Here is a 21,645-nt window from a genome sequence, read left to right on the forward strand (position 1 = left end):
CTTTTTCATATGACTGTACCTGTGTCTGGCACTGTGAGTGAGGGGTGATCAGTGCTTTGGGTGCTGTCATTGTACCTGTGTCTGGCACTCCGGGTACTGGCATTATACCGGTGTCTGGCACTGTGAGTGACAGGTGATCGGTGCTCCGAGTGCTGTCATTGTACCTGTGTCCGGCACTGTGAATGAGGGGTGATTGGTGTTCCATGTGCTGTCATTATACCTGTGTTTGGCACTGTGAGTGAGGGGTGATTGGTGCTCTGGGTGCTTTCATTGTACCTGCACCAATTTAATATTGATGTAAGTGAACAAAAAAATAAAAGAGGCGCGCCATAGGGTCTGCACCATATATGTCATATGTCTGTGAGGAAGGAGTTGGATAACTCCAAAACGCGTAGGATGTAATAAATCTCATTGAAGGAATTCGAAGACTCCATCTATTCATTGGGCAGCACAGATCTAACCCTTTCCACATTCATAATTTAATATTGGTGGCCTACAATAAGGGTAAGCTGTTAATGTCAGACATAAAATGATCGTTGGTACCGAACAGAGGCACGGTGATCGAAAAATTCAGTGCACCCTCTCACGTACTTGTATTGCACCTATCTCCATCACCTCTTCTTTGATTGACAGCTTTGGCTTTACAAGGGCAGAGATGGGTGGAAAACAGATAGGAAAGGTGCACTGACTTGTTTTGTCTCGCCAAGGGAGCACCGTCCTGCTGTGCTTTTTTTGTTATTTTATTTTGATCACTGGGATATCCCATCAACTTAAAGGAACCTGTCACCAGATTTGGCGACTATAAGCTGCGGCCACCACCAGTGAGGTCTTATATAAAGCATTCCAGAATACAGTATATAAAAGCCCAGGCCGCGCTGTAGAATGTAAAAATCACTTTTATAATACTCACTTAAGGAACGGTCCAGTCCAAAGGGTGTCGCTGCTTTCCGGTCTGGTGCCTCCTCCCTGCGGCGATCGTCGTCCTCCTTCTATCCAGCCCAGTGTGGATGACGCGTCCTGCGCAGGTGCACTTTGATCAGCCCAGTTCAGGGCAGATCATAGTACTGTAGTGCGCATGCGCGGGTGGTCTTTAACCTTTCCTTGCGCATGCGCATTACAGTATTTTGATCTGCCCGTGACCAGGGCAGACCCCTCTTTAGTTGGGCACCGAGCTGAATTCCATTCTGCAACAGGTCCGTTCTGAGCTCGGCAGATTAATTCTCGCCCTCCAGTGAGTTACAAGACCTCGTGGCTTAATGTGACTGAAGTGTTAATATCCAATAAAGAAAACAATTCCTCTAATTGAAGCAAATGCCATTGTATCATAAAAAAGGGAAAAAAAATGGCTTCCGGTGCATAAGATTTTATTCTCTAATTATCTGGGAGAAGTTGTCTTGCCCTCTCCGAGCTCTTTAAAGAACAGTCTGCATTTTTCAGCTACTTTTTACTGCTAATAATCCCCCTGCAGTTTACTGAACCCTCTATAAATAATGTGCTAGGCAGCTGCCGGAGTCTTCACCAGGCGGATGTGAGAGCTATCAATTCCAGCAACGTTAGAGCAGTCTAAATAACGTGAGAACAGAAGGTCCCCACCCCGGTAGATGTGCGGAAAGGGTGCGAAACTGCGTGTGTCTCTACAATGAACGTGCAGCCCCTAAGTCTCTTCATCTACCTTCATATCGTCCTGAATTTTATTGGATTGTCCGCCCTTGGCTTTAATTTCCAAAAGCAACATTAAAGAGGAGCAACCACCAGGATTTTCCTATATAAACTAAAGCCAGTGCTAGAATAGAATATCACTATACAGTCCAGAGACAAAAGTGTGATCTCCTACACTAGCTGTGTAATCATCATCATGTGTGATATTTGTCTGGTTGCCCTTTAAAGAGGACCAACCACCAGGATTTTCCTATATAAACTAAAGCCAGTGCTATCAGCTTGATTCTAACCATACCTTTTTAGTTGTGAGATCGGATGTATATTTTTTGAAATACGGGCAAGGAAAGTTTGTGAAATGAACTGTCATGTGATTGATAGGTGCAACGGAATATCTAATAGGTGGGTCGGGAATTGCTTGTTATTTCCGCCCGTCTGCCTGCCTGTCCTTCCTCACTCCTGTCCTTCCTCCCCCTGTAATCAGAGAGACAAGGAGGAGGAAGGACAGGCAGGCAGACAGGAGTGGGAATAACTAGAAAAACTCGACCTACCTATTAGATATTCTGTAGCTGCTATCAATCAAATATCAGTGCATTTCACAAACTTTACTTGCCTGTATTTCAGAAACTATACATCCGATCTCACAACTAAAGGTGTGTATAGAATCAGCATGATAGCACCAGTATAGCACGGGTTTTAGTTTTTATAGGAAAATCCTGGTGGTTGGTCCTCTCTAAAGGGGAACCAGACTGTATTTAAAGGCCTGTTTAAAGAAGTCATTTAGTTTGGTTTTTTTTATTATTATTATTATTTCATCTTGTCACAAGTCTCACAATATGCATAATTCAGCTAATAATTCTTTATGTAGTTGTTCCTTTCCAACTGAAAATAAACAGTATCCTTCTCCTAAGGACCCCCTGGGCGGTCACCATTTCAGTTACCAGAACTGTCTGTATGATGCAGTTATATTTAATGTACCACGCTCTTTCTCAAATTTGGGTAGCAAAACAAATATCACACATAATGATGATGATTACACAGCTAGTGAAGGAGATCACTGTTCTTTCTCTGGACTGTATAGTGATATTCTATTCTTTCACTTAAAATATAGAGAACAGGATAACTAATGTGTTACCATCAGATAGACTGTATTGCCTCTAGCTGGTCATGTGATACTGTGCTGATGCATCATGGGATTGATAGCAGAGCATAGAGGAGAAAGAAGCAGAGTAGAGTCTGAAAGGGAGAAAATATGATGCCCAACTAAAGGAAAGCTGGTACACTGTGTAAAAGAAGTGCATATTGTGATAAGCAAGTAGGTGGGAGGGCAAGAATGCAATAAAAGTGGGGCTCCTCTTTAACTTCAGGAATTCAACAAGTACTATAATAGCACTAGGCATGGGATTGATAGCCGAGCATAGAGGAGAAAAAAGCAGAGTAGTCTGAAAGGGAGAAAATATGATGCCCGACTACAGGAAAGCCAGTACACTGTGTAAAAGAAGTGCACGTTCTAATATTCAATTAGGTGGTGGTGGTGGGGGCAAGAATGCAATAAAAGCAGAGTTCCTCTTTAACTTCATGAATTTTACAAGTACTGTAATAGCATCTGGCATGGGATTGATAGCAGAGCGTAGAGGAGAAAAAAGCAGAGTAGAGTCTGAAAGGCAAAAAATATGATGCCAAATTACAGGAAAGCCGGTACACTGTGTAAAAGAAGTGCACATAGTAATAGGCAATTAGGTGGAGGGGGAGGGCAAGAATGCAATAAAAAGCAGAGATCTTCTATAACTTAAGGAATTGTACAAGTAATGTAATAGCACTAGACATATAGAGAAGGAAGATTGAGACATGCAGGCCAATGCTTATATATGTTGGCAGCACTATAAGGGCTCATCTAAGGTAAAGTGTCCCCTTTTTGTTAAGGGGGTTGGTAAGTTTAGAAATTGTACTTGTGTGTATTTGGAAATTTTGAGGAAAGAGTGGAGCATGTTCAATGTCCTCACTTCATGGCCAGATATGAGAACATTTCCCAAGAATTTATACATGAGGTCTTCCATCCATTGAACGGTTTTCTACGGAGGCAAGAATCATGACTTGGGCCCACTTGGCCATAGGGGACACTGTCAGACTTTTGGGGGTTGGCATTAGCTTTGTTCTTAAAGGCGTATTCCCATCTCGAACATCCTATCCCAAATATGCAGTAGACGTAATAATAATAATTAGCAAATACCTCCAATTAGAAATATTGGGAAAGGGATACTGATAGCGGCCGCGACCGGGTACTGCACATCTGCCTCCCATTCTAATCAATAGGCGGATGTGCAGTACCCGGCCGCCACCACTATCAGAAGACGGAGCAGCTCCGGAATTGAGCATTTCCGGCCACCTGCTGCCACCATGTCCAACAACAGCTGATCAGTGGGGGTGGCGGGTGTCTGACCACATATAATCAGACATTGATGACCTATCCTAACGAGAGGCCATCAATGTAAAAGTAGAGGACATCCTCTTTAAGAGACCCTCCTAACAAATATTGATTTGTTAGCAGCTCTTCACCGATTAAAAGAGGGCTCTGCTCACACTGAGCATGCTGTCCGGCCATGTGTTACATGGTCAGCCCTTCCTTGTGCGGATTTCTATTAGCTGCAGTTTATAGCCTCTGCCTGATTTCTGCCGGTACGTATCATGTTCTGATCTATATTTTATGACCTACCCTTTTATTTCTTACGTCTTTGGTCTTTACCGTTACGGTCCAACACCTACAGCACAAGAGCTTTCATTCCGTTCTGAAAGCAAAAAACTGGGAACCTTCGCCTTGCGATATTTCCGAGAACGTTCCTTTTTTTTATATTTTATCCCCCCTACTTCCCCCGTTGAAGACATTTTCTCACCGTCACATCACATCCCCAATCTCCATCATCCGCTCTCAAGGTAGCCGCTATAAAGCTATCAATCAGCTTCTGAAGCATCTAGATTACAGCCAAGGCCGTCACCTGAAATAATAGGAATCCTCTTTTGATTTGTTATAGGTCTTGCGTGACATCCTGAAAGAAGTGCAGAGTAACATGGTGCCGCGCAGCATGCTGAAGGAATGGGCTCTTCACACGTTCCCCAATGCCACCGACTACTGGACCTTCCGGAAGATGTTCACCATCCAGCTGGCTTTGATCGGCTTTGCAGAATTTGTCTTTCATTTGAACAGGCTGAATCCAGAGATGCTGCAGATTGCACAGGTATGTGGAGTGTTTGAAGAAGCGGCAAGTGTTGGGCCGCTGATCAAACCACTCGAGCAGAGCACCGCGCTACAAATCCTCCTTTAATTGCACGCCGGGCATCACCCTTTCAGCGCCAGACGCTTGTGGACTGGATCAGCATTTGTTTGCTGTGTGCTTTAGATAAAGATGATGTTTGCTTTGAGCATTGATTCAGATGAATATAGCGCTTTAGTAAAGCGGAGTTAGATCTGAAAGGATAGCATTTTTAGAGAAGAACATATTCAGTTTCATAAATCTAGATCTGAGACACTCCTTCAGTAAATCATAATGGCAGTCATATGCCTCAGCTCATCTGTGCCAATACGCCCCTGATAAGAACTACAGAAATCAAGTCTCATCTACTGAACGGTAGCACAATTTCTGGGACCCTCACAGTCCATGAGAACGAGCGTCCAAAGTCTCCTGTATGAATGGAGCCTAAGTGAGCATGTGCGACCACTGCACCATTCATTGTTTATAGGGGGTGGTCGCACATGCCCAGTATCACTCCATTCAAAAAAGGGACTTTGGCACCTCTGTTCTCATTAGTCCAATTGCTGGAACCTTCACTGATCATGAGAACAAGCGTTCCAAAGTCTCATGTATGAATGGAGCCTATGTGAGAATGTGCGACCACTGCACCATTCATTGTTTATAGAGGGTGGTCGCACATGCCCAGTATCACTCCATTCCCAGAAGAGACTTTGGCACCTTTGTGAACCTCACAGACTCCATTCATACAGGAGACTTTGAGACACTCGTTCTCATGATATAAGTGAGCATGTGCAACCACCGCACCATTCATTGTTTATAGGGGGTGGTCACACATGCCCACTACCACTCTAGTCACACAAGGGACTTTGGCACCTCTGTTCTCAGTAGTCCAATTGCTGGGAACCTCACAGATCATGAGAACGAGCTTCCAAAATCTCCTGTATGAATGGACCCTAAGTGAGCATGTGTGGCCAAAGCACCATTCATTGTTTATAGGGGGTGGTCGCACATGCCCAATAACACTCCATTCACACAAGGGACTTTGGCACCTCTGTTCTCAGTATAAGTTCAGTTCTTAGCAGCTAAACCCTCACCAATCAATGTTGTTCATAGAACAAACTCTTTAAGGCCAGCTTTTTGTAGTGACCAGCATTTTCCATCCCATCTCGTGGGCATAAATATGAGGAAATTGCGATCAGGTGAAGAGACCGGCAGCCATTCTGGAAACCACGGTCTGTAAAGACCATGAACCTTGGATGTATCAAGCCGGCCTAGAGCCATGACCGATCTTAATAATTTGTTATTACAAACTGTTGCTGACTTGCCTCTTGGAAATTGGGCATTGTCATGTAATAGGTATTCACCAAAACTTACATCAGAGATGCTGAATGTTCCCCTCTTTTATTTACTGCCTTTTCGCTTCCTTGTAGGACACTGGAAAGCTGAATGTTGCCTATTTTCGGTTCGACATCAATGATGCCAACGGAGACTTGGATGCTAATCGCCCTGTCCCGTTCCGACTTACCCCAAATATTTCCGAATTTTTAACAACCATCGGAGTGTCCGGCCCGCTGACGGCTTCCATGATCGCAGTCGCTCGTTGCTTTGCACAGCCAAATTTCAAGGTATTGTAGATTAATGTGGGCATATACCAATGTGACTCGGCATCATGTGTCTACCTTTATCGATTTCACAATTTCCACTTAGTCATTAGAGAAACAGAATATTACCCCCGCACTGGTTTTTCAGCCTTTATTACATTAAAGGCACATTTCCTCCATAAAGCAATGCATTGTCTAGATGCCGGCATGTTAATATCACGTCCCTACAGGGTAGAAATTATTCCGAGGAGGCGGCCTTAATCATCTTCTTCCACATTATCTCATTTCCACCCAAATTTCGTCCTACTGAAAGCTTCTGTACGAGCAGGCCCGGGCCGATTAGTAGAGAGCCGTCCAGTCGGAGCAGCTGCTAACGTTTCCTGCCAAATCCATCGAAGCCAGTTTTGACAATTTCCGAAGCGTTGGCTCATGTGTTTTATTACAGAGGGTAGAACATAAGATGCAGGATTCTGCACAGTAGATTAAGTAGCTCACCATGTCTACTCCATATAAACCCCAACACTCCTATTAATATTCCATGCTGGGAGTAGCTCCAGGCGAGCTCGTACTGTTGCATTGCTCGCTGCCTGTTTTTCTGCTAAGTTGGTTGTTTCTGCGCATGAGCCGCCTCTTCACATTCATATTTCATGTTACAGTCAGTCGGATTTTTACTAAAGGCACCATGAGCCCATTTTTCTGCTTTAGGAGATATACGGAAGCTAGAACGGATCCCATCCATTCCAAAATATTTCTGCATTTAAATACCATTATAATCAAAAAATAAATTCACACTTCTCTACCCATCTCCTTAGCATGAGAAAAAAGGGACCTATTGGACACAATTCAAAAGTAAAAACTATTTTTTATTATTACATATTAAAAGCAATCTCCGCATATATTAATCATAAATTATCACCAGTGTGGAAGTAAATGGACCAAGACCAGTGTATAAAAGTCTTAAATATCTCATACAGTTATATACCACTGTTATACTAATATATCAAATAAACTAGCAGAAAAAAAACACTTTTATTTTAAAGTGCCTTATATTAAACACCTGCCAGTGTTTTGGCATCAAGGCCTTATGATTCCTGGCTACAATATATCTTTAAATAGAAATGCACTAACTCGCAGACAAGTGGTAGTAGTTCCTGAACTCACTAAGTATTGCAGATCAGTGTATTACACCGATCCAAGTACTGTAAGTAAGAACGAATGATCAAAAGACAACTGGCCCACGCGTCTACTTCCTGATGGAGACGAAACGCGCGTTGGAGGCAGGAAGTAGACGCGTGGGCCAGTTGTCTTTTGTTCCATGTAAGTGTATATGATCATTTGTTCTAGTCTGTTTTTTGATTATAATACTTTCAAGACACTTGTATTTATGAGAGAATTTTGATTACATTTAAATACCATTGTATTGTGATTTCAGATACACATAGGAAAAGTATTACTGTCGCTTTAACACTTACAGTAAAAGTACCGTATTTTTCAGATTATAAGACGCACTTTTCATCCCAAAAATTTGGGAGGAAAATGAGGGGTGCGTCTTATAATCCGAATGTAGCTAACCGGGGGTTGATGGAGCGGTGTCACAGGAGGCAAGAGAGATGCTGCAGACGCTGTGCTGCGGGCTGTGAGGCAGGAGCTAGGTGGTGTGAGCTTCAAATAATGGCGCCTGGAGTTGGCGCGTGGGCTGATGGAGCTCTTGGCTCAAGATTTCATCCTTGTAGGCTCCACCTTCGGCCCGTTGTTCTCCCAGCAGCGGACTTAAGAAAAATGGCGCCCGGAGGTGGCGCCTGCGCAGATGAGATCTTGGCTTGTCGTTGAGCCGATTGCTCAATCTGCACATGTGCCGACTCCGGGCATCATTTCTTTAAAGCCCACACCGCCGACAGTTTCCTGGTGTTGCCTACCTGATAGTATCGCCCTGCTCTGCCTCCTGTAAACCCGCTCCGCCACCGATGCCGCCACTCTAGTAAAACACCACCAGATTGTAAGGCGGACCCCATTTTTTTAATTTTGTTTAAGCCTTTTTTTATCTCTAAATTTGGGGTGCGTCTTATAATCCATTGCGTCTTATAAACCGAAAAATACGTATTCCCTTTTAAATGCCGCTTGTTTGGCCTCCTTGCATTTTGCCAAATCATTCCCGCCTTCAGCCCAATGTAATTATACAGTTTTTCCCCCCTTTTTCTCAGGTTGACGGCATTCTGAAAACCGTTCTGAGGGATGAAATAATTGCCTGGCACAAGAAGACACAAGAGGATACTTCTTCTCCGCTGTCGCCAGCCGGGCAGCCGGAGAACATGGACAGCCAACAGCTGGTTTCCCTGGTCCAGAAAGCAGTCACGGCCATCGTCACCCGGCTGCACAATCTGGCCCAGTTCGACGGAGGGGAGAGCAAAGTGAACACATTAGTAGCCGCTGCCAATAGCCTGGATAACTTGTGCCGTATGGACCCCGCATGGCATCCCTGGCTCTAACTGGCCTTAACCCTTGTGCTACCAAGGAGGGTCTTGGTTAATAATGGGGTTTTAAAGCTGTGAATTTCTTTTGCTGTACAACTTTTTTTTTTTTATCGTTGTACCACATCCTACTCCGAGCATCACGTTGACCATCCTTCAGCCGAATTCTCCAATTGCAGCACATGTGATGGGCTTTTTTGGGACGATTTACCAGTCTCTAAAGAAGCTAATCATGTTTACAGAACACTCCTTTCTCATGTCATTAAGCGCCATGCTTTTTACAAAGAGAATATTGATTTTTTTTTTTTCCAAGTTGAAACACATTTCAAAGCATATAAAATAGATGAAAAACACAAAGGAACGCTGTACAGACACACAAAGGAACGCTGTACAGACACACAAAGGAATGCTGTACAGACCCACAAAGGAACGCTGTACAGACACAATGTTTTTGGTTTTTTTGCGTCCCTTGCTTTATTGTGCATTTGCCTTATAAGAACCAGGAAAAGAAAATAAATAATCCAAGAGAGTTGTAATGTTTTATATTTTTTAAGAGCAGAGTTGTCACAATGGCGCCTCGGTTAGGAGCCACGTAGGCCAGGAGTAATGTTCATCTGGACTCAATTGTACAAAATACTGTATAGATTTTTTTTTTCTCCTTGTTACATAAAGTTCTTAAACAGAAGCTCTCTGCAAGAAAGAAGTCACGGATCGAGCTCGCCATTATGTGAATGTATGTCGTACCCAGGCGTGCGCTGCAGAGGCCGACTTATGGACTGTTATTATTTTGCTGTTGCCCTCCCCCTCCTCCTTTTATCCCCTCTGTTTTGGGGAAATATTTGACGACGACAACTGGTTTATACTGTATAGGGGATTGGTTACGCTTCTGTCATTCTTTGCTGGAAGCAGTTTTATAAATGCCCAGTGTTAAGAGGATTCGTTCTTACAAGTATTTGTACATCTGTTTTCAAAATAAACCATTTTGAAAAATTTCTTGCACGGTTTCGTTTTCGTTCGTTTGGGTGTGTGTCATGCACAGACTAGGAGAAAGTCCAGCGTGAGTCAAACACAACATATCCGGGGTAACACCATGACAAACAAGGGGTACACTGGGGACACTTTAACAATGGTGAGCCCTAGCGCTATTGAGAGGGAAATGGACACCTTGTTCACTTACCTGCTGCTGTACCCTGCACTCTTAGCCAGTCCCTATACAGGTTCCTCACCTGTCGCCGAGCAGGAACCTGAAACCCTGAGTGACCCAACAATAGTCCTGGCTAGAGAGTGGTAGGTAAAGATCACTAGTCCTGGCTAGGGAGTGGTAGGTAAGGATCACTAGTCCCACTGCTGCACTAAAACAATGCATCAAGGGAAGGAAAGAAGGACAGGAGGAGACACAACAACAGACTGCTGCAGTCAGACCCAAGACTGCAGCCACCACAACAACTTCAAGAGCAGCTCCTTTCTCCTCCAGGCCAAGCATCAAATGAAGGAGAATAACCAGCACCCTCTGCTGGTAGCAGAGGGTATCTAAAGGGAGTGGGAGTTGTCCAAACCGGAAACACCTGAGATCGCAATGAGACTGCTTGCTGGCAGGGAACACTGACATTAACCCTCTCTTCCCCAAAGAAAAGGGAATATATTTAAAATAGCAGTGTCTCACAAGGTAAAGTGAGACTCAGACCCAAAAACTAAACTCTTTTAGCAGAAAGAAGACCGTGAAAGTGTGAGGATTTTATGGCTTCGCCCCAAAATGAGTGGGCGTCAATTTTCAAGACAAAGGGCCCAATTTTTATCAAGGCTTTTCCACCAAAAATGTCTTGAATAAATTCGAAGTTGAGCAAATATTTTGCAACTTTTGTTGCTTTCACATCAGTTTCTCCCAGTTCTGCAAAAATGGACAAGCTTTGCATGACACCCCTCGAAATTTATGATGAGCTGTGGTGTTCCCTATTCCAGAAATTCACTCCAATCTCTTCTTGTGTCACACAACTCGTCATATACTCCAGATTTATGAGGAGGGGTGCAATTCTTTGTGGATCAGGAACATCCACCATCAAGACCATCAAGAATATCTGAGCCAAATGTCATGATAAAAATGGGGTTCACTGAGGTTGCATACGGAGCCTTATTTATATAGACAGTGTTTCTATCCTACCTTATCTATGCTTATAGCAAAGCTGTTCTTAAGGCTATGTGCACACGGTGCGTTTTTCTCGGCGTTTTTGCGCGTTTTTCGGGTGCGTTTTTGGCCTCAAAACTGCATGACTTTGCTTCCCCAGCAAAGTCTATGAGTTTTCATTTTTGCTGTCCCCACACAGCGTTTTTTTTTCAGCTGCGTTTTTGTGGTGACCACAAAAACGCAGCATGTCAATTATTCCCGCGTTTTTCACTGCGCTTTTCATCCATTGAGTTCAATGGGATGTTGAAAGACGCAATGAGAAACGCAAATAGCTGCGTTTTGGTGCGTTTCTAAGACCAAAAACGCAGCTATAAGCGCAGGAGGTGGGTAGTAAAGTGACGTGTACAGGAAGAGGATTCCTTCTGTCAGTATACACAGAAGCGTGAATCCTCCCGGTACCGTCACCGCTGCGTCCACCTCCCGTCCTGTGCATGTATGCTGCCGTGCGGCGCCATGTACAGGCAGGAGGTGGAAGCGGCTGCGAAAACAAAAGTTAACAGTAGAATAAAAAAAAAAAAAGTTATACTCACCTGTCTGCAGACTCCCGGTGCCATGCCCGCTCCCATCTCCTCTCACGGTATCGCCACCCCCGCTCCGGCTGTGTGCAGTCTCCCCGGGGCAGGACCTTGCTTGCAGGACCTGGCGATGGATCACCTGATGCAGTCACCTGACGCATCAGCTGATCGAGTCTCGGGCTGACGCGGGCGCCCGGCCGGTATCAGCGGATGCGTCAGGAGACTTCATCCCTGATTACCGGCAGCTGCTGCAGCGATCGGACAGGATCAGACTCCCGCCCCATCGCTCCGGGAGCTGCCGGTAATTCAGCACATAAGTGAGTATTATTTTTTTTTTTTTTCTACTGATGCATCTGCTGATTGTATAATCGGCGTTTATGCAATCAGCTGATGTGTGATGGGATTCAGGCACTTGATCCTGACAGATCATCTGATCGCTTTGCCTTCCAGCAAACCGATCAGATGATATTGGATCCGGATTGGACGGCGCGGGACCCTGACCCAGGATTACTGCGGAGGGGGGGTTCTTTATTTCAATAAAGATGGAGTCACTAATTGTGTTGTGTTTTATTTCTAATAAAAATATTTTTCTGTGTTGTGTTTTTTTTTATCTTTACTAGAAATTCATGGTGGCCATGTCTAATATTGGCGTGACACCATGAATTTCGGGCTTAGGGCTAGCTGATAATATACAGCTAGCCCTAACTCCATTATTACCTGGCTAGCCACCCGGCATCAGGGCAGCCGGAAGAGTTGGATACAGCGCCAGAAGATGGCGCTTCTATGAAAGCGCCATTTTCTGGGGTGGCTGCGGGACTGCAATTCACAGCGGGGGTGCCCAGAAAGCTTGGGCACCCTGCACTGTGGATTCCAATCCCCAGCTGCCTAGTTGTACCCGGCTGGACTCAAAAATGGGGCGAAGCTCACGTCATTTTTTTTTTTTAAATTATTTCATGAAATTCATGAAATAATTTAAAAAAAAAAGGGCTTCCCTATATTTTTGGTTCCCAGCCGGGTACAAATAGGCAGCTGGGGGTTGGGGGGCAGCCCGTACCTGCCTGCTGTACCCGGCTAGCATACAAAAATATGGCGAAGCCCACGTCATTTTTTTTTGGGGGGGGGCAAAGAAATCCTGCATACAGTCCTGGAAGGAGGATGCTGAGCCTTGTAGTTCGACAGCTGCTGTCTGCTCTCCTGCATACACTATTGGATGGAGGATGCTGAGCCTTGTAGTTCGACAGCTGCTGTCTGCTGTCCTGCATACACTATTGGATCGAGGATGCTGAGCCTTGTAGTTCTGCAGCTGTCTGCTCTTCTGCATACACTAGTGGAGAATGAAGAACACATTGAAGAAGGAAATGACATCAGACCTTTTTTTTTTTTTGTTCACTGATAAAAAACGCATAAGGACGCAGTGAGCAAAAACGCAGCAAAACGCAGCAAAAAAACGCACCAAATCGCGGCAAAACGCGTGCGTTTTTGCCGCGTTTTTTCGACGCAGGTGCGTTTTTGTGCGTTTTTTGCGGCCAAAAACGCACAAAAACGCAGCGTCAAAAAAACGCAGCGTGTGCACATAGCCTAAGAAATACTTTTAATTTCCGTTAACTTGCTGAATAAGCCATTGGGTTTACAGTGAGTTTAAAAAGTATTCATACCCTATATACTACTATATCCAATTCTCACTTTACACCCACAAAAGTAAATGTTTTTTATTGAGATTTTTTGTGATAGACCAACACTGTCTATAGGACAACTGTGTCATGTACTCCACAAATTTGTCCTTTATGGAAAAATGGCAAGAACAAAGACATTTTTTGAAAGCGAGCCATAAGAAGTCCCATTAGCGGTTTGCAAAAAAACATGAAGGGGGCACAGCGAGCATGTGAAAGGTGGTGGTACCAAAGTAGAACTTTTTGGTCTAAATGCAAAGCACTTATTGTGCCAGAAAACTGACTCTGCACATCACCCTGAAAATCAGATCTCCACCGTCCGACATGGTGGCAGCTTCATGCTGTGGGGAGGCTTTTCTTCAGCAGGGGCAGGGAAGCTGGTCAGAGTTGATGGGAAGATGGATGGAGCTAAATACAGGGCAATCCTGGAGGAAAACTTGTTAGAGGTTGCAAAAGACTGTGTACCAACAATGACCCTAAACATCCTGCCAGAGCTACAATGGATGGTTTATATCAAACCATATACATGTGTGTGACTGGTCCAGTCACAGTCCAGACCTAAATCCAATTGGGCAAGACTTCATGTCTGCTTCCAATCGCTCTGAGATAGCGCTATTTTGAAAAAATGTGAAAAAGTTCAGTTGATAAAGAGGCCGTTCCCAAATGAGGCAGGAGATCCTTAGCCAAGGTAGAGGACCCTATTAAGGTTGTCTCACCCTGTGCATTGTCTGCCATCCTTTTAAGGACAGTGCCTAGTGTGGTCTGTCTCACTAATTGACATCCCTATTGTATAACCTCTCAACGCATTTCGTCCACCATTTATGGTTGGACTCCTCGGGAGTTATTATTAAGGTGTAATTAAGCTTCTAGTTTATCGGTACTTAAATTCATACAGGGAATAAGGGGGTTACTCTTTTGTCAAAACCACCCCCCAAAAAATTACAGAGTGAAGTGCAGCAAACCATGTGGGGTGAGAACACTAGGCACTGTCCTTGTGAGGGTGGGAGACAAAGCACGGAGCGAGGTTAATAGGGTCCTCTACCTCGGCTGAGGATCTCATCCCTCATTTGTGAACGGCCTCTTCATCAAAACATATGGTTAGACCGAAGACTTTGAGCACTTTATCACTTTCTACAAGAATTGATTATCTGTATGGGAAGGTATTTTTAAACTGTTTTATTAAGTTACTAGCTGTACTACCCGGCTTCGCCCGGGTGAATAACTGCTGTTAACAAATTAGAATGTATTAACATTCCCGGGATAGAATGTATAAATAGAATATATTAAAGCCCGGGATAGTAACTGTCTCTCTGTTTCTCTCCAATTCTCTGTCTCCCGCCCCGGTATATATCTCCCTGTGTGTCTCTGACTGTCTCTGTTTCTTTCTCCGTCTGTCTCAATCTCTTTCCCTGTCTCTGTCTGTCTCTTTCCCTGTCTGTCTCTTTCCATGTCTGTCTCTTTCCCTGTCTGTCTCTCTCCCTGTCTGTCTCTCTCCCTGTCTGTCTTTCCCTGTCTGTCTCTTTCGCTGTCTGTCTCTTTCCCTGTCTCTCTTTCCCTGTGTCTCTCTTTCCCTGTGTCTGTCTCTTTCCCTGTGTCTGTCTCTTTCCCTGTCTGTGTCTGACTCTTAACCTGTCTCTCTCTTTCCCTCTTTCCCTGTCAGTCTGTCTCTTTGTCTGTGTCTGTCTCTTTGTGTCTGTTTCTTACCCTGTCTGTCTGTCTCTTTCCCTGGCTGCATTGTGACACGCCAACATTACATATAAGGACGTGGCTGCGCATTCTTCTGAAGTTCTGGCTGCACTGTGGCTCCCAGCTCTATTCGCTTTAATGGAGGCAGGTTTTTTGGCGAATAACTGTAAAGAGCGGGGTTAAAATTTCCCCTCGAAACATAGCCTATGACGCCCTCGGGGTCCAGAAGTGTGAGTGTGCAAAATTTTGTGGCTGTAGCTGCGACGGTGCGGATGCCAATCCCGGATATACGCACACACACACACACACACACACAGCTTTATATATTAGATATTTTATTATTACTGTTTCCCTGCTAGAGACATTAGCTGCAATGTTAGCATAAGCTTCTTATCCTTAGCATTAGTGGATCTCAGCAGCACATCAGCTGTACTACTACAACTCCGCCCCCTTCTGTGATTAGCAGCTTCTGTCTATGGAAATGTGCACTGAAAGTCTGGTGTGGGTGGGGGCAGCGCTCCCAGATCTGCTACATACAAAATTTCAAATCTTTCACTGTGTTAGAACACACTGCTGCACCCAGTAATCTAAGTGATACATCATTGGATTCAGGATCTCTTTGCCTACATCGTAGGTAGCAAAAACCTGCTGACAGATTCCCTTTTAAGAGTGTTACAGATTTAGAAAACCATTACGGTTTTCTTCCGGAAACTGTGTAGCCTGGTTTTTCTATATTGAAGGCAAATGGGCTGAACGCCAACATCTGACAAAACCAATCTAAAAGTGTGGTGCCGATTTTTCTAATTCTTGTAACCACCCCTTTGAGAAACTTACAGTACACCGTGAATTTCCTTTCCCCCAGCTTCTGATATCGGGGCAGTTTTAGGTTTCTATCACTATCTCGAAAATTTTATAATCCTGCTTTTATCATATCTCAAATAAAACAGTTTTCTGGAAAATCAGATTACAATGAGTTTATGCTTTTTTTTCTTACCTCGTCATGCGCGCTCATAATCTGACTCCCTGCCAGGCAGATGTGGCTATCAATATTTTATCATGGCTGCTGACTGTATGGCGTTAGAGGCTGCAGGCCACGTAAGTGACTATTAATCTGTGATGTGCCACCGAGGATGGGGACGGCCAGGTTTACTGACACATGACGTGTCTTCTGGATATCTGCTAGATCACAATGGATGTGGATAAAGCCTCTGCAACCTCTTCAATATTTGATAAAGTCTATCACTCAAGGATTCGATGTTCTACAAGGTATTGTGTTTGATATAGATATATGCGTGACCTTCTGTACACCTAGATCTGCCCAGGGCTGTGCATCATATCCAAGGGCAATGTGTTGTATCTCTGCATAGTTTGTAATGCTGTGGTATAAGGGCAATGTATTTATACTAGTTTGCTCAAGTCATTCATTATTTACTCAGATTCTATATACGAGGGACTAAATAATGTTTAAAGAGCTTGTATTAGATTACAGCGCCACTCTTATCCTTGGATATAGCAGTCCCATGTAAGTAGGGCAGAGCTGCATTACCAGACCACACTCCTAGTCAGGAGTGACTTGTTTCTGGAAAGAGAAGGAAGCCTAGACCTTCTACAGGACTGGATGGGAATTGGCCCTGGGGTATATGGAAGAAAACACCAGACCCATCTGTCTTTGATGGCAAATCCCAGCACTCTAATAGGGGCTTTACATGTAAAAGATTTCAGCCACCACTAGGGGGAGCACAGGTGCATACTGTTTTGTTCCTTATTGAACATAATGCATAAGATGTGCAGTGTGCTCCCTCTAGTGGTGTCCCCAACAAGACATTGTGCTTTTGTCTATCTTTGTCTATGCAGATAAATTGGATCTCATCAGGCCTTTCTGTCTTTGATAACAAACTCCAACAGCCTAATGGGGTCCCATTATGCTCTTTCTTATGGGGGCTTATTTGGCTACAACTAAACCTCTTAATTTAAAAATCTCCAGCCACCACTAGAGGGAGCACAGGAGCTGACTGTATACTGTTTTCCTATTTATTTAAATATATAAACACTATGTAGATTGCTCCTCCTAGTGGTGTCCCCAAGACATTGTGTTGTTGTCTATCTTTGTCTATGCAGATAAATTGGATCTCTTTCTCAGAAAAATCACACATAGGAGCAATCTGAAGGATTTATTTCTCAAAAGGTTCCTTATTTTAAGTAGCAGGATACCCAGGTTGAGAAATTAGACCATGGGTCAAGGAAAGGAGAGAAGCACCAGGTCTTTCTGTCTTTGATAACCTAATGGGGTCCCATTATGCTCTTTCTTATGTGGTCCATTTGGCTCCAACTAAACCCCTTAATTTAAAAATCTCCAGCCACCACTAGAGGGAGCACAGGAGCTGACTGTATACTGTTTTCCTATTTATTTAAATATCTAAACAATATGTAGATTGCTCCTCCTAGTGGTGTCCCCAAGACATTGTGTTATTGTCTATCTTTGTCTATGCAGATAATTTGGATCTCTTTCTCAGAAAAGTTGCACATAGGAGAAAGCAGAAGGATTTATTTCCCAAAAGGTTCCTTATTTTAAGTAACAGGATACTCAAGTTGAGAAATTAGCCCATATGGGTCAAGGAAAGGAGAGAAACACCAGGCCTTTCTGTCTTTGATAACAACCTAATGGGGTCCCATTATACTCGTTCTTATGGGGGCTATTTGGCTCCAAATAAACCTGTTAATTTAAAAGTCTCCAGCCACCACTAGGGGGAGCACAGGAGCTGACTGTATACTGTTTTCCTATTTATTTAAATATATAAACAATATGTAGATTGCTCCTCCTAGTGGTGTCCCCAAGACATTGTGTTGTTGTCTATCTCTTTGTCTATTCAGATCAATTGGATCTCTTTATCAGAAAAGTCACATATAGGAACAAGCAGAAGGATTTATTTCCCAAAAAGATACTTATTTTAAGTAACAGGATACCCAGGTTGAGAAATTATCCCATGGGTCAAGGAAAGGAGAGAAACACCAGGCCCTTCTATCTTTGATGGCAAACTGCAATAACTTAATAGTGTCCCATTATGCTCTTTATTAATGGGGTCACTTGGCTCCAACCTAAACCTCTAAATTTAAAAGTCGCCAGCCACCACTAGGGGGAGCACAGTAGCTGACTGTATTCTGTTTTCCTATTGATTTAAATATATAAACAATATGTAGATTGCTCCCTCTAGTGGTGTCAGCAACAAGACATTCTGTTATTGTCTGTCTCTTTGTCCATACAGATAAATTGGGTCTCTTTATCACAAAAATCACTTATAGGAACAAGCAGAAGGGTTTATTTCCCGAAAGGATACTTATTTTAAGTATTTGATTTGTCCAGGCTGTTCTCTTATGTAGCAACGTTTGTGGAACAATTCCATCTCCGGAGAATATTCTTACTAAAACATGAGATTGTAAAATTAGCCCAAGGGTCAATAAAAGTAGAGAAACACGGTCTTTGATGGCAAACTCCAACAACCTAATAGGGTCCCATTATGCTCTTTCTTGGGGGCCACTTAGCTCCAACCTAAACCTCTAAATTTAAAATTCTCCAGCCACCACTAGGGGGAGACCAATGGTGTGAACAGGGTGCAGGACTCAAAAATATGCATCTAAACAATAGGATAAAGAGTTGCACACCAGTCACAATGTATAGGGGAATAATGAAAAGCATAACTGCTATGGGAATACTAGACTGAAAAATACAATGGCCTATCTGAAATAAGTGAAAAACATGAAAATGGTATATGCATAACTGCTATGAAAAATAGGAATGAGAGATATTTAGCCATTGTATTGATCAATGCAAAGGAGCCCCAAACCAAACGCCACGGTAATCTCTATTTTTGGGGTCCCTAACCTATATGTAACCTCACCTGCAGTTAAAAACTTGCTCTGTATGGGAAGCAAGGGACCACCCATGCCCCACCCATAGCCATGTGTCTTATTTCACACACACATATATAGCTTGGTCCCTTGCTTCCCATACAGAGCAAGTTTTTAACTGCAGGTGAGGTTACACATAGGTTAGGGACCCCAAAAATAGAGATTACCTTGGCGTTTGGTTTTGGGGCTCCTTTGCATTGATCAATACAATGGCTAAATATCTCTCATTCCTATTATTCATAGCAGTTATGCATATTTCATTTTTCATGTTTTTCACTTATTTCAGATAGTCCATTGTATTTTTCAGTCTAGTATTCCTATAGCAGTTATGCTTTTCATTATTCCCCTATACATTGTGACTGGTGTGCAACTCTTTATCCTATTGTTTAACCACTAGGGGGAGCACAGGAGCTGCCTGTATACTGTTTTCCTATTGATTTTTAATGCATAAACAGTATGTAAATTGCTCCCTCTAGTGGTTGCTGCAGCAAATCACTATTTTATTATCTGTCTTTGCAGAGAATTTGGAGCTTTGTGTGACATAAAAATCACACAGATGCAAGGAGGATTTATTTCTCCCCCAAAAACGCCATATACTTTTTTTTAGGTAATGGTTAAAAAGAAAAGAACGGGAGAGTATTACTTGTATTATTGCTGCCTCTCAGCTGTGTATATAAGTGAAATGTAATTTGGGAGCTTTATGATTTTCTCCCCATTGTGGTTTTCTAAAACCTTGAAGTAATTTCTTTTGGACAGAATTCTTTTTAGGCTTCAGGTGTTCGCTCGGTAAGATTATTAATTCGGAATACAGCCTTGAAGACTCTTTGTCATTCACAATAGGAAGACGTCTCCTGGGTATAGCTAGCCTCAGTGCTTGAAAGCTGCCTGTCCATTAACCAGTTCAGTGGCTTGGTTGTGAGTAAGGCTAAATTATAAAAATGCCTCCTCTGTGACCAAGGAAAAAAGGATCAAGAAAGATCGTCCTGACCGGTACTGGGGTCTTTAGCAGGGTCCTAGCCATCACAGGGGGCACCGATGGGCGGTTAGAACCACGTGCCCTCCCTCTACGGTGTACTCGAAATGCTACTATCGAGGACTGATATTGGCGTCTAACAGGTAAATACTGTGAAGAAAGCTTTGCTTCATTCATGGCTGAATAGAACAACCATCATCTGCCAGCTCAGTTTCTGAGCCCGCATCAAAGGCAGGGAGCCAGCATGTTAAGTAATTGTACATCCATATGTCAGTAAGGGGTTAATGTAATTTTTCTTCACATTTCATCCTTTTTGCTGTGGAAGTGGTCAAAATCTGTAGAAAGAATTGACCGGGTGCTGCTGGTCGGCAATTGTAAAGGGAGCTGCCAGCAGCGGATCTTGATGATTTTCCTACGTACATTGTGTAGCAGGACGTTCCTCAAACAACCATTAATAACCTCATTGATAGCAGCTGAGGCTGTAAGTGCGAGGATTTGAAAGTATCCGACCACAGGGGCCACGAGACCAGATATACTTGAACCCATAAGATGCATTTTATAAGATGTGTGGGGAGGGGGGCTAAGTATATTTGACTTCTTTTCATACTCCTGCTAAACTTAGAAAAATACTGATGCAAATCCTTCCTTTCTAATGTGAACAGGTGCAAACTGAACATGAAACATAGTAACAAAAAGGAGACCGTTGCACCCTATAGTGCTACGACATGTGGAACAGTGAATATGGGAATATAAACATGCATTACTGCTATGAAAACATGTAAAAATTGGGATACCTAGCACACAAGAATGGCCAGTTTTATGTGAGCCTTACAGCATAAATTGAAAGTTTTTAACCCAAAGAGAGGCACAATGGTGTTCCAGAAATAAATATTATTATTATTAATAATAATAATAATATAATTAATTAGAGTAGGTAGAGACCCAACAAAAAGAGGTCACCTTGCCGTCGGCTGTTGAGCTCACATAAATCTGGCCATTTTTATGTGCTCAGTATCTAAATTTGTACATGTTTTCATAGCAGTAATGCATGTTTTTATCCCCATATTTATTGTTACACATATCTTGGCACGACCGAGTGCAACTGTATCCTTTTCTTTGTCGCTCCATTGGGAGACCCAGACATTTGGTGTATAGCTTCTGCCTCCGGAGGCCACACAAAGTATTACACTTTAAAAAGTGTAACCCCTCCCCTCTGCCTATACACCCTCCCGTGGATCACGGGCTCCTCAGTTTTATGCTTTGTGTGGAAGGAGGCACACATCCACTCATGCATTCTCAACTTAGTTATGTCGGTTGGAAGAAAAGAGGGCCCCCACGGGGCCCCCGGCATGTTCCCTTCTCACCCCACTACGTCGGCGGTGTTGTTAAGGTTGAAGTACCCATTGCGGGTACAGAGGCTGGAGCCACATGCCGTCTCCTTCACCATCCCTTAAGCGGCTCTGGGAGAAGTGGGATCCTAAGCGGTCATCCATTTACTGGGACCGTGCTCCATCCGCAGCCCCTGTGGGAACCTGCCGGACCGGAGCCTCTTCAACCTCAGGGACCGGGCCCTGCAACTCAAAGGTACTCTGTGTCCCCATAGGGGACTGTGCAGGGAGCGCACCTTCTTCCCGGAAGCCGCGGCGGCTGCTGAATTCAGGAGGCCGGTGGACTTCCGCGCCGACCGTGCCTGCTTGTCGGGCGCGGTCTCAAATTTAGTCCCCGGCTTCATCGCGGCCT

General features: G+C 43.7%; 1 protein-coding gene across 1 annotated transcript in view; it reads left to right on the top strand.

Annotated features, from left to right (window-relative positions):
* The window catches only part of TRRAP (transformation/transcription domain associated protein), a 467,034-nt gene extending 457,080 nt beyond the window's left edge, over positions 1-9,954 (top strand). Inside the window, exons 68-70 of the mRNA XM_075319755.1 lie at positions 4,686-4,889; positions 6,335-6,529; positions 8,707-9,954. Coding sequence (XP_075175870.1) covers positions 4,686-4,889; positions 6,335-6,529; positions 8,707-8,991 — 684 coding nt within the window. The 3' untranslated portion in view covers positions 8,992-9,954. The remainder of the gene's footprint in view (positions 1-4,685; positions 4,890-6,334; positions 6,530-8,706) is intronic.
* Positions 9,955-21,645: the final 11,691 nt, after the last annotated feature.

The sequence above is a fragment of the Anomaloglossus baeobatrachus genome, chromosome 7 (genome assembly GCF_048569485.1).
Source record: "Anomaloglossus baeobatrachus isolate aAnoBae1 chromosome 7, aAnoBae1.hap1, whole genome shotgun sequence".
NCBI classification, from domain to species: Eukaryota; Metazoa; Chordata; class Amphibia; order Anura; family Aromobatidae; genus Anomaloglossus; species Anomaloglossus baeobatrachus.